Below are 13,317 nucleotides of genomic sequence, written 5' to 3' on the forward strand. Positions count from 1 at the left end.
TTTTTTTCCTCCCTTCCAATTAAAGTTTTGTGTAATTTCAATTACAATTTATTGACATACACATCCGTAGTCACAAAGTGTACATCATCTTATAATGCTGAGGCATTAGTGTGAGTTGGGAGAAGAGCAGAAAGGGTGACTCCTAATACATTATAGCATACTCATACAATAACATACTGACAATAACATTAAACACTAAATACACACACACACAAAGTAGTTCCCTAGAACAGGAGAACTTATAATCTAGATATGTTGGAATCAGTGTTGTTTTCGTCAACGATGACTATAGAAAATATTTCGTCGACGAACAATTTTTTTCATGACAATGATGAGACGATAACAAGCTAAAAACTTCTCTTGGGAGACTAAAACATAACGAAACAAATGCAAGTATTCCTCTGACGAGACGACAACGAGACAAAAATGCGCCATAGTTTCCGTCACATGTTCACAATGTGTGATGTTTTATGTGAAGTTAGCCTGCATCGTAGCAATGTCTGATTGTGTGACATGTGACGTGCTGCACCCCTCCACCTGCAACTCACCAGTGTCCCCTCCAGGCTTGCTTGTTTTGCAACACACAGTAACATTTGTTTTCTTATCTTGGCAAGAGAGAATATGCAATTTTGTCTTAGCCTTTAAAGGTCTGTGCCGAGTGATCATCACACATTAAATGTAACTCTTAGCGTTAGCATTGCATTAGCATCAGGCTAGTGAAAGTAATGTACTGTTTGGAGTTCATTATCACTAGGAAGTTGGTGTTGTCCTTGTGGACGCTACAATATGTGCTAGCCTCTCAATGTTCATTCAAAATTGTTGAAAACCTATATTTTTGGACTAATACTTTTTGGACGAAAAAATTTTGAGTCAACGGTGAGACTAGACAAAATTAGTCTGAGTTTTCGTCAACAAAAACAAGACGAAGACAAACACTTTTTAAAATGACTAAATATGACTAAGGCTAATAAGTATTTTTGTGAAAGCACTTAGACTATGACTAAAAGTAAAAGAGCTGCCAAAAACAACACTGGTTGGAATATTTATATCAACCGATCAGAATGCTTTCTAACATTGTTTTATATAACACTGATATAAAAAGCGAGAATTTACACCAAAATGTTACCCTAATTTTCCGAAGTCATATATCATGTGGCCAGACTGAGTCACTATACTAACCCTATTTAAGGAATACTTTAAATTTATGTTTTGAAAAGTAGGTGTTTTTTTTTTAATTTAGTTAAAAGTACAGTATTTATAGACAAGTTTCCAAGGCTTTACTTCCGCATTTCTGCTCGCGACTTCCGTTTTACACTTTCTCCATCCAAAACAACTGTGGAGCTGGACTATCATTACTCATCAAAATCCCTCAAAAAAAACCAATTTGGAAATACTGCCTCCATCTGCCATCATCACAACATGGGAGAACAACATGTTCATGAAGGCAGACGTGGAACTGAGCTCGTGCCACCACAAAGACCGGGTGTTTTTGTAGCCACGTTGCCGCTGTGTTATGGAAGGAATGTTCTTCCTGTCCCTGCATTTTCATCTGTCCGGTGCTCAAAAAATACTAAGGTTAAAATCTTGTGCATGAAACGACTCGTTGCCTTTGATATTGTTATTAAGATGATGATTGTAATTATGATGATCTTTAATAGTATTTACTACAACTACCCGGGGGCGGCCGAGAGGCTGGGACAGATGGTGGCTCGCCTCTCGGCGGACAGTCAGCTCGATCCCGAGATCCAACTACAAGCGTTTTAACTGCAGCAACTTTAAGATACGCTATTGGAGTGGAATTACCGAGGACAGCGGGAGTAAGCCCGTCTGTAGGCCGCCGAGTGTCTGCGTAATGTCGGGTCAAAGTTTGGCGAGGATCTCAAGCCAGAGCCCTGCTGTCTGATATCACATTCTTGTATGCTATGTATTCTAATAATTGTATAAGTTGTGATTTATTGACCTGTTTTGCAAATGCACCAATCGTTTTAAACAAAACAAGAAATGGAATCATGTTGTCCAAATGTTTTATTGCGGTCAATAACTGCAAAAAAAATTAAAAAAAGACATACTATTTTTGTTTATATGCACATACCTTGTAGTATTTCCTTGGAACAACAAAATCCGTGTCAGCGCTTCTGCATTCGGCAAATGTAATTGTAACTGTTGTTATAATTTTGTCCACGAATGATCAACCAAGTGATAAGAACAATCATACAATCACATCTACGTCATGCTGAATCCATTTTGGGAGATTCCGTGGGTTTCTCTGGCTTGAATTTGCAATTTTAACTTTGTCAACACACTGCTTACTTCAACCGCAATTCATGTTGTTCTTCCTAAACCGGAAGTTCGGAGCAGACATTTTCCAAGATGGCGCCGCCCATATTTCCTTCAGGAAACTTGTCTATAAAGCATTTTTTAGAGGTGGAGAAACTAAGTTTAAATGATTTTTATCACCTCTGGCTCTTTTCTGTTTTTGGTTTTGTTAATCATGACCGTTTGTTTAGCAGTCTTGCATAAACCCAAGATTGCAATTAGAATGACTTGCAAAAAAGCTTGTTATGTGTGCGTGTGGTCTTCACCAGAACTGTCAGACTGATGTTTCCTAACACGTCGACTGCCCTCTTAATGCTGATGTCGCCTGTGTTTGCGTTGATTTCGAACAGGCCCTCTTCAGTTTCTGGAACAGACAACAGTGAGTCGACCTGATAGGTCCATGGGGGATAGGAAAGCACTGGCGATTTAGAATGGATGCATTTACCGCCCAGGAAGCTGTAGACTATAGCCTCATTTATCCCAACGTCGCCATCGATAGCGTAAAGCGGACCCGGATTCAGCGTTAGAGGCTCGGCCTAGTATAAGGTATGAAATCAAATTAGTTGAGAACGTGCTGTTTAGTTCAGAACTTCCAGTAAACAAGTAAAAAAAAAAAAAAAAAACTTTTAAGCAAGCTCAAAGTTACGGTGACAAACATCAAGCAAGTTGTAACTTTGGTTACCTTTAGAAATGTAATGTGCCTGAGGGTTATTCACCTGCATTTCATTCAGGTACACCTGGCTGGTGTATCCGTTGCTCTGGCATATGACCGCGCCAGCTACTTCGTATCTATCGCAAGGCTGGAACCAGGGCGGTCTGTTGTCCACATCGACTACTCTCGCTTCAATGGTAGTTGTAGCGGTGAATGAGACATCGCCGGCAGATCCTGACAACGGCGTGTCCTTTTAGGAACAAATAAAATACAATCTGGCTGAGGACTTTAGTCAGAAGGAGGTACTCTGGTTGTTTAACTACTACAGTTAGCCCAAGCTTCATGTGTCCATTGACACCGCAATCCTCGAGATAGCCTAGAGAGCAGTTCCAGCTTAATTGGTGCTGGGCAGCACAGAGTTACTAAGCAAATACTGTATATTTTATTGGTCATCAGAGTCAAAACACTCATTTTAGAAATCTGATGCATCCAGTGATGGATAGCAAGGGCTTCTCTGCTGCACACACTACACACAATCAGAAGCACAGGTTTACGTTGAAAACTTAAATCCTATTTCTTTTCCCCATGAAATTGTATTTATACCAATTAGCCTCAATAAAGAAGGCCTTACTCATAGGCGGAGCTTGACTTTTGGGGCAGGGGGGCACAACATGTTGATGACCCCAAAACGCAGTGTCAACAATAAAAATTAGCCTACAATGATATTTATAATAATTAGGGCTGTCAAAATTATCGCGTTAACGGGCGGTAACTAATTTTTTAAATTAATCACGTTAAAATATTTCACCCTAACCCTAACCCTATCGCACATGCCCCACTCAAACAGATTAAAATGACAGCACAATGTGATGTCCATTTGTTACTTGTGTTTTTTGGTGTTTTGTCGCCCTCTACTGGTGCTTGGGTACGACTGATTTTATGGGTTTCAGCACCATGAGCATTGTGTAATTATTGACATCAACAACAGCAAGCTACTAGTTTATTTTTTGTTTGAAAATTGTACAAATTTTATTAAAACATAACATTAAGAGGGGTTTTAATATAAAATTTCAATAACTTGTACTAACATTTATCTTTTAAGAACTACAAGTATCCATGGATCGCTTTAACAGAATGTTAATAATTTTAATTCCATCTTGTTGATTTATTGTTATAATAAACAAATACAGTACTTATGTACAGTATGTTGAATGTATATATCCGTCTTGTGTCTTATCTTTCAATTCCAACAATAATATACAGAAAAATATGGCATATTTTATAGATGGTTTGAATTGTGATTAATTATGATTAATTATTTTTTAAGCTGTGATGAACCCGATTAAAAATTTTAATCATTTGACAGCCCTAATAATAATACATTGACAATGAACGTTTTTTGTTTCCCATCATTCTTGAGGGGAATTCTAAATCAGGCTGCTTAGGCAATAATTTTCGCCAAGATCGTCATCCATTAAATATGGTACGCCCGCCGGTGTCGTGCCAATGTAGTTAACCCAGTCAAAAATTATATCCCATGGGCGCAGCCATATGGAGGTAGATTTATCTTTTTTATTCAATCAAAAAAACGTTCAATTAAAAAAAAAAAAAAGTTTCTTCAATCAAAATATATATTTTCAAACAAAAAAGTCAACAAAAAAAAGTGTTTTAATGCAAAAATAAATTTGAAACTCAAAAAACTAAAAAAAAAAAATGCATGTGCAAGTTATTTTTCTTTGATTGATTTTTTTTTTTTTGTCTGATTGAAGTAATGTTGATTTGTGTTTGGGCAACATTTTGGCAAGGACAATTTTGTCTTTAGTTTTCAATCTAAAAATAAGCTGCTTAAAAAAACAAACATATATTTTCAAAAAGAAAAATCACTTCAATCAAAAAAAGAAAAAATTCAATCATTGAAAAAGTTTTTGAATGTGACAAAATATTTGAGATTGAATAATTTGCATTTGAAGACTCTTCATCGAAAGTTTTCTTTGATTGAAACAATTCGTGTTTGGGCCATATTATGGGTAGGAAATTTGTGTAAAAATCATTCAATCCCCCAAAAAAGGTGCTTCAATCAAAAAAAAAAAAAAAAAAAGATTTTCAATCAAAGAAAAAAATCATTAGAAAAATAAAATTGCCCTCTCCTATTTTTTTTTTTAATTACCGTATATGCAAAGCAAATGACCGTCTAAAGTGCTAGTCACATGATCTGTTTGAAATGAAATTTTGACCCATTGTAAAAATATTTTTTTTGTTCATTTCATTCATTTTTGTTGCAGCTTTATTGCTTTACAACTTTTATATATATAGGAAAGTCAATTAAATGCAATGACACTTTACAGCCACCAGGCGGGGCCTGACCCCCCCCCCCCCCCCCCCCCCCCCTTTCCGCTTCTGGCCTTACTGTCCTCGACCCCAACTATTGTTCAGTCACCAGTAGGGTTACCAACAGTCCTGGATTGCAGGCGACATCCTGAAATTTAGGAAGTTCTGTTTGGCACCGACGGCAGCAGCACCAGTCAGAACTTCCTAAATTTTGTTGGCAATGCTAGTCACCAGTGTTGTCACTGTACTATGCAGGAGTTGTAGTGGTCCCAGAGATTTAGTTCGTGAGCAGTGGCAATGAATGTCCTGCAACCAATTCCAAATCCAAATATCTGCAAATTTTCTTCAAAAGCATTAAAAATGTTTTTAAAGTGGGACAGATAACACACAGTGACACAGAAATGGTTTCAAACAAATATCCTGAGAGTAATAGTATTTTGAAGTGATGAAAATAGTGAAATGTCCTTACTTGAGCGCGCAAGACCAGCTGAACACTTTGGACTTTGTCATAGTCCAGAATGTTCTGAATGACCAGTTCTGGGTTTTCATCCGACTCCAGTCTCAAGTAATTCTGAAAACAACAATAGGTTTAGATGAAGTACCAAGCTAATCGACTAAAGGCTAAAAGAACGCACCGATTCTGATGTCAGCGTGTAGTAGAGGGTAGTGTCCGCATCCCGGTCCGTAGCGGGAAACGCACCAATAACCGTCCCCACTTTTAACAGCTGAGATGCCAAATGATGCGTCAGTCAGCGTTAGTTGGCAGACATAAAGATTTCTGGAAAGAACTTACTTCGTTGATGTCGATGTGGTAAGTGCTCTTTTCAAAGACTGGAGCGTTGTCATTCACATTCAGGACAAATACTAAGATGATGCGGATTAGCTAAAAACAAAAAGTTAATGAATTTATATAAACAACATTTTAAAAACCTGTCTTCAACCTCACATGATACCTGGAAAATATACATTTTATATACAGTAAAGTGGAACGTAGAAGCCAACATACACAGTATAAAAAGATATGCTTTTCTTCTCACTTTCAAGGAATACTAAATTTGCTGTTTTGGGTCATTGACTATTACGAAACTATTTTTATTTGCTAAATGCTATTCAAAAAAGGGGAGTGGGGGTTTACCCAACAAATTTCCTTGACTGAAAGTCTCAAGTTCATATAAAGTGGTATGAAGGAATTTCTCACATTTCTGCATAAAATCACCATCAAATGTGATCTAAGCTTTCTCAAAATCTCACAGATGTAAAAACAATGTCTGCTTTAACTAAAACCACCCAAACATTTAGAGGTTTTCATATTTTAATGAAGATAGCATGCAAAGAATGACAAAAGGGGTAAAAATAAGTACGTGAACCCTCTGCCTAAGGAGACTTAAAGAGAATTGGAACCAATTTTTACCCAACAATTTAAGTCAGGTGTGTGCCCAATCACAGATGAGTGGTTCAAAGCTGCCCTGCCCACTGTAAAACACACACCTGGTAAGAATTGTCTTAATGAGAAGCATTGTCTGATATGCATCATGGCTCGGTCAAAAGAGCCCGTCTGAAGACCTGCGATCAAGGATTGTTGATTTGAATAAAGCTGTGAAAGGATACAGAACCATCGCTAAAAGTCTGGATGTTCATCAGTCGACAGTCAGAGAAGTTGTCTACAAATGGAGAGAGTTTGGCACTGCTGCTTCTTTCCCAAGGAGTGGCTGTCCACCAAAGATGACGCCAAAAGTTCAGCGCAGAATACTCAGAGAGGTAAAAAAGAACCCTTGAGTGTCTGCTAAAGACTTACAGATATCACTGGCACAGTCCAATATCTTCTGTGCACACATCAACTATATGTAAAACTATGGCCAAGAATGGTGTTCATAGGAAGAATCCACGTAATAGGCAAATACAGTCTAAACACAAACATGGTTGCTCGTTTAATGTTCGCAAAAAGGCACTTGGACACTCCACATTTGGATGTTTGGTAAAATATTTTGTGGACTGATTAAACCAAATTTGAATTGTTTGGGAGTAACACACAACATCATGTGTGGAGGAAAAATGGAACAGCTCACCAACATCAACACCTCATCCACACCGCGAAGCATGGTGGAGGGAGCATCATGATTCCGAGCTGTTTTGCAGCCTCAGGGTCTGGACAACTTGCAGTCATTAATGGAAGAATGAATTCAAAACTTTATCAGGATGTTTTGCAGGAAAACCTGAGGCTGTCTGTCAGACAGTTGAAGCTAAAAAGAGGATGGATGCTTCAACAAGACAATGATCCAAAACGCAGAGGTAAAACAACTTCAGAATGGTTTCAGAAGAACAAAATATTGTACACGAAGTGGAATGGGCAAGTAAAAGTCCAGACTTCAACCCCGTTGAGATGCTGTGGCATGATCTAATGACAGCGATTCATGCCAGACATTCCAGGAATCTGACTAAACTACAGACAGCAGTTTTGTAAAGAAGAATGGGCCAAGATTAGTCCTGATCGATGTGCTAGACTGATCTGCTGCGACAGGAAGCGTCTGGTTGAAGTTATTGCAGCCATGGGGGGGGCACAAAATATTAAATGTGATAGTTCACTTATTATTTCCCCTTTTGTCATTATTTGCTTACTACCCTCATTAAAATAGGAAAACCTATAAATGTTTGGGTGGTTTTAGTTACAGCAGACACTGTTTTTTCATCTGTGTGATTTTGACAAAGATCAGATCACATTTGATGGTGATTTCATGAAGAAATGTGAGAAATTCCGAAAGGTTCAGATACTTTTTCATACCACTGTAGTAAATTAAAATTACTAAGTCTTTAAACAATTTGGAAACCCCAAAGGATGATTTCCTGTCTTTGGAAGCTTCTGACTTGTTCAGTAATGACATTTCAGTTTAATACAAACAAACCAGGGGATGTTTTATGCTTATAAATTGGCTCAGGAATAGCTAAATCAATGTTTTGGAATATCCATAACAAGCACCAGGTGGTATTGCACAAAACCTGTATAAGGGATTAAGTCCGCAAATATTGGTCATCCCGGATGATCTAAACCTCAAATTGGTTGCACAAAAACAACGTGTTTCCATACATGCCTGATTCTGGACAAGTAATCATATTGACTCAGCCCCAGCAGGTACAGCGGGTTTAACACCGCGGATAAATTTACTGCAATCCTGTGCCTCTATTGTCAGCCATCTTCTTCTCCTCCTCCGTTTTATACTTCTGCTAATCAATCCCGATATGCTCAACACGTGTTATGCTTCCTTATTTTGTCGTATTGTTTGATGAAGACGGGAAAATTTCAAATACACCAAAAGCAATTTTGGGAAAAATTTAAAGAATTCCCCTTATTGAGACCTCTGCAGGCATGATTATCATTTCATCCTAAATTATATTTGGTGCATTACATCCCAGAGCTAAAAAACCTCAAAACCGACCGTTAATTAGAAAACCAATTCTGAGAATTTCCTTCCAACAACATAAGTCAGAAAGTTTCAAGGAAAATGATACAACTGTTCTTAAGAAATAAATGTAAATTTCTGACTTTTCAAAAAGTAAATGGTCTAATAAGTCTTTTACTCCATTTCCTGCCATTTAGCAAATTCAAATCATTGCGGTAATCATAATTCACCTAAAACAGGAAAAATTTTGTCTGATTTCAAAAGTTAGAGGGGGCGGGGGGTACATGTGTTTTTATATAGCATGTTTACTGTAAAATTCTGGTAACAACTGTAAACATGAAATAACACGATGACTTTAAATTGTAGTCTATGCATATTATTTTAATTTAATAAGTAACGATAACCACTTACCGGTGTGATATTAGGATCATTCTTACTGCAAGAAACCTTAACCACATGGCTTTGACTTGTCTGTAAGGAAAGGCAAAAGTTTACGCTCCAGCCCACTTGTTCCCTTCAGGTCAGACCTTACCTCAAAGTCCAGAACCTGACTGGCCAGCAGCCGGTTTCCCTCCAGAATGAAAGGGACATTGGAATCAACCAGAGAGGCCGTGACGCCCTCCTCCAAGATGAGGGTCTCTACCAGGTCACCCACAGCGTTGTTCTCTGCCACCTGCACTATTTCACGAGCACTACAAACTGATAAAGAATGACTTTGTTGTTAATATTTTACTATCATTATTTTTTGGAGTAAGAGAGAAAACTGGTAGGATTCAAAATTTAGGCTCAGGGAAAAAATATGTATTTCTTTCTTTTTAAAGGTTTATCTGTGGGCCTTTTTTTTTTAAAGAAGAAAATGTTTTTATACTGAGATTTGTTTAAAAATATATTTTTCCTTCATTAAAAAAATCATATTTTTCTGAAGAAAATAAATGTCTGAAATTTCATGCCTTTTTTAAACACATTTTCTCAGTGAAAAGTTTTTTAAAGAAGTTTACCACAAAAAATAATAATTGTGCATTGAATTAAAAACAATTCAAGATTTTTTTTTAAATGAATCTTTCTAGAATAAAAATAATTCTGAAAAAAATGTTGTTGTTTTTTCTTTAATAGGAAAAAGGTGTACCGATAATCCAATTAAAATCTACAACTTTCTCCAAAATCTAAAAATCAATATTAATGTTTTAATTTTTAAGAGGAGGATTTTTTTTTGTAAATTTTGATTTTAAAAAATGTAGGGGAAAAAACAAAGATTTTCCCAAATTTTTTTATTCTTATATGCTTCTCACTTGGATATTGAGTGTGGGGTCCCACAAGGGCCGGTGTTGGGGCCCAAATTATTTATTTTGTATATTAATGATATTCGAAATGTGTCTAAGTTATTGAAATTGGTTCTTTTTGCTGATGACACAAATATTTTTTGTTCAGGAGAAATTTAAAGAAATTACAGGAAGATATTATGAAGGAAATGGGAAAATTGAAAATTTGGTTTGATTATAATAAATTATCTTTAAACTTTGTAAAAAAACAAAATTTATGTTGTTTGGTAATAAAAGGAATTCACAGGCATTTATTTCTATTGAAGGTATGGACATTGAGAGAGTTTCTGAAATAAAATTTCTTGGGAGTCATTATTGACGAAAAAATCAATTGGAAGCCACATATCAAATATTTACAAAATAAAATATTAAGGAGTATCTCAGTAATAAATAAAGCAAAATTGTTTTTAGATTTTGATTCTCTCAATATTTTGTACTGTTCTTTAGTTCTTCCTTATTTAACTTACACAGGAAGTCTGGGGAAATAACTACAAAAACTCACTGCAATCTAACTATTCTTCAAAAAAGAGTAATACGTATATTCTAAAGAAAGGATATGTGGACCATACTCATTCCCTTTTTTTGGATTCAAAGATTTTAAAATTTGCTGATCTGGTGCATTCCCAAACAGTACAAATTATGTTCATGGCAAAAATAATAAATTGCCTGGTAATATTCAACAATTGTTTAATTTAAAAGAAGTGCATTATAATCTAAGAGGGACATTTAATTTCAAAAGCGTTAGGAACAAAACAACAGAGGCTTCAGTATATCAGTTTGTGGAGTAAGGATGTGGAATGCTCTGAATGTCGAGTTAAAAGAATGTCAAAGTATTTATCAATTTAAGAGAATGGTCAATATTTCAGTTTTCCATGTGCGAACCTATGCAATGATGGTTTTTGAAGTTTTTTTTTAATCTTTTTGTGTTTATTTACTTATTGATTTATTTTGTGATATTGATATGCATGTACAGAATGTATAGTTTTGAATTATATGGAGGTGCGTCTTATGTATAAAATTCATTATATTTCGAATGTGTAGGGGTCGGGACCTTATAAGGTATGCTTCTTCTCACTCCTTTTCAGATGTTTGTGTTATTATTTCAACTAATAATTTTTGTGGGAATTATTTTGTCTTAACATCTGAAATAAAATCAACCAATCAATTCTTAGTTGTGTTTTATTTTCATGTTTTTAATTTAAAAAAAAATAAAAAAAATTGCAAAACCTTTTTGAAAGTGTTTTTGTGTGCTTGGATTTTGTGATAGGATTGGGCTTTTTGTTTGTTTTTAAATGAAGCAAAGTCAGATGTTGTCAGAGTACACCTGCCTGTTTGCCCTCTTATGACATTCCAAGCTACAACCCCAAATTGTTATCGATACACTTGCCAATCAAAAACCTTAGGGAGAGTTCCAGGTTGCACAACTTTATTCTGTTTGTGTCTAACTGCATGCTAGGTAGATGCACGTTAGCATGATGACACCATGATTTTACGACCTTATGGAAAGTCTTACATAAGGTCCATGAAAGCGACACTTGAGGAAAAGTATCTGAATGAAATACAAGTCTGGTAAATGCTGACTAGAATAGAATAGTGCTTAAGCAAGACTTCAAGTGTCCAATATGGACAATATGGAATCAAAAGTGATTTTTGATTGTATATTAACTTTGGTATCCATCTATCTTCTACAGCTATCCACCAAGGTGCTGAATGTTAAACTACGTATTATGCAATAAAGCAAGAGGTTTTTGTTATTTTTAATCTAGTTGTATTATTTCTACAATAATCATTTTCTTGTGAAAAAGTTTTTAAAATGTTCAATACAGGTAGAGTTTGTGGGAAAATTATGAATTTGGTGAGGGGAAAAGTTTTTTTTTTTTTTTAGAATCCAACCACCACACAAATAAACAAACCACACAAAAAAAATCCAAGTGATTCTTTGTATTTTCTCTTGCAATTAAAAAAAAAAACCACACTACACTATAATGAAGTAAACTACTCATAATGTATGTTAAAATTTTACTTAAACGTATACTCTGTGAAAGCCTGTTTGACATTTTTTCATAACAAAATGATTCTGTTCCTGTTAAATACAATTATTTTTTTTCTACTTCCACCGAAAAAATTACTATTGTTTTTTTTCTTAATTAATATTCCAATTTGACCAAGTGCTTTAGTTTTAAAAATGATCTTGACTACAGAAGCACAAACAACCACAGTAGTATGTCAATGACGTTACTCACGCTCCTGCGTCTCTGCGGTCGCCAGAAAAGCAAGAAAAAAGAAGAAGAACTTCCCGCTGGCGTCCATTCTGCTGCTCCTACTTCTGCTTCTTCTTCAGGTTTTACTATCTACTCGCCTAATGACCTGGCTGGACTTTACCCCGCCATAAACATTTTAGTGTACACAGGCCAACAAGATTTGATCATGTCTGCTTTTTCAGTCTTTTAATTTGACTGCTGTAAAATAGAAGTGACTTGCTTGTGATGACAAAAGTGTGCAATTCATGTGTATTTTTATTCCATTTTTAAATGATGCGTCAAGAACGGACAAAATTTCATCGACAGTACTCCCCCCCCCCCCACAAGTTGACGACCTTAAACCTTTTATAGAGCAAGTGACTATTTTTGGTAAGCAAACAAAAACTACAATTTTAGCAATAATTGTAATTATTTTCAAAACTACTAATTATTATTGTATTTTTTATTTTATAACCATAAATCTTTATAAATTAATACAATGTTCATAAAAATAAAATTAATGAAATGAAAATTAATGGTTACAGCCCCAACATTCTGATGTATTTTTTTTTCTATAGTATTTAACTCATTCATGCCATTGATGGTCGTAGACGTCCACTTCATTTAAATAGGGAAACTGGCTGTGAATGTTCATATTTCAGTGCCATTGATTCTATTTTGATCCTGGTTGCAGTACCATTTTTGGCCATCAAGCTTATATATTATATTGCTCCTTTAAAGATACATTATACTGTATAACGACTTAAATCCAGGGGTGAAAGTGGGCGGGAATGGTCAGGAACGCAGTTCCGGTATAAGATTCAGTGCTGGAACGCAGTTCCGGTTTAAGATTCAGGGCCAGAACACTGTACCGGCATACAGTGCTTTGATTCCGAAAATATGACGGCAACTGTCAAAACACTATGTAAAAAGAAAAAGAAAAAAAAAATACAAAGTTGCCACACATGCATTTCATCTCCAAGAAGAAAACTATCTACCAACATCAGATTTACATACACAAGTGTTAACAACAATCGTAATAAAGTGCTTGTGTAGTGTAATCCATT

General features: G+C 35.7%; 1 protein-coding gene across 2 annotated transcripts in view; it reads right to left on the bottom strand.

Annotated features, from left to right (window-relative positions):
- Positions 1–12,340, bottom strand: part of cdhr5b (cadherin-related family member 5b) — a 28,150-nt gene extending 15,810 nt beyond the window's left edge. For both annotated transcript variants that reach the window (XM_057837262.1, XM_057837261.1), the window contains exons 1-9: positions 12,254–12,340; positions 9,224–9,390; positions 9,103–9,162; positions 6,090–6,179; positions 5,932–6,021; positions 5,766–5,867; positions 3,033–3,218; positions 2,762–2,852; positions 2,583–2,680 (exon numbers count right to left, since the gene is read on the bottom strand). In XM_057837262.1, the coding sequence (XP_057693245.1) occupies positions 2,583–2,680; positions 2,762–2,852; positions 3,033–3,218; positions 5,766–5,867; positions 5,932–6,021; positions 6,090–6,179; positions 9,103–9,162; positions 9,224–9,390; positions 12,254–12,320 (951 nt within the window). In that variant the 5' untranslated portion in view covers positions 12,321–12,340. The remainder of the gene's footprint in view (positions 1–2,582; positions 2,681–2,761; positions 2,853–3,032; positions 3,219–5,765; positions 5,868–5,931; positions 6,022–6,089; positions 6,180–9,102; positions 9,163–9,223; positions 9,391–12,253) is intronic.
- Positions 12,341–13,317: the final 977 nt, after the last annotated feature.

The sequence above is a fragment of the Corythoichthys intestinalis genome, chromosome 5 (assembly GCF_030265065.1).
Source record: "Corythoichthys intestinalis isolate RoL2023-P3 chromosome 5, ASM3026506v1, whole genome shotgun sequence".
Taxonomy (NCBI): Eukaryota; Metazoa; Chordata; class Actinopteri; order Syngnathiformes; family Syngnathidae; genus Corythoichthys; species Corythoichthys intestinalis.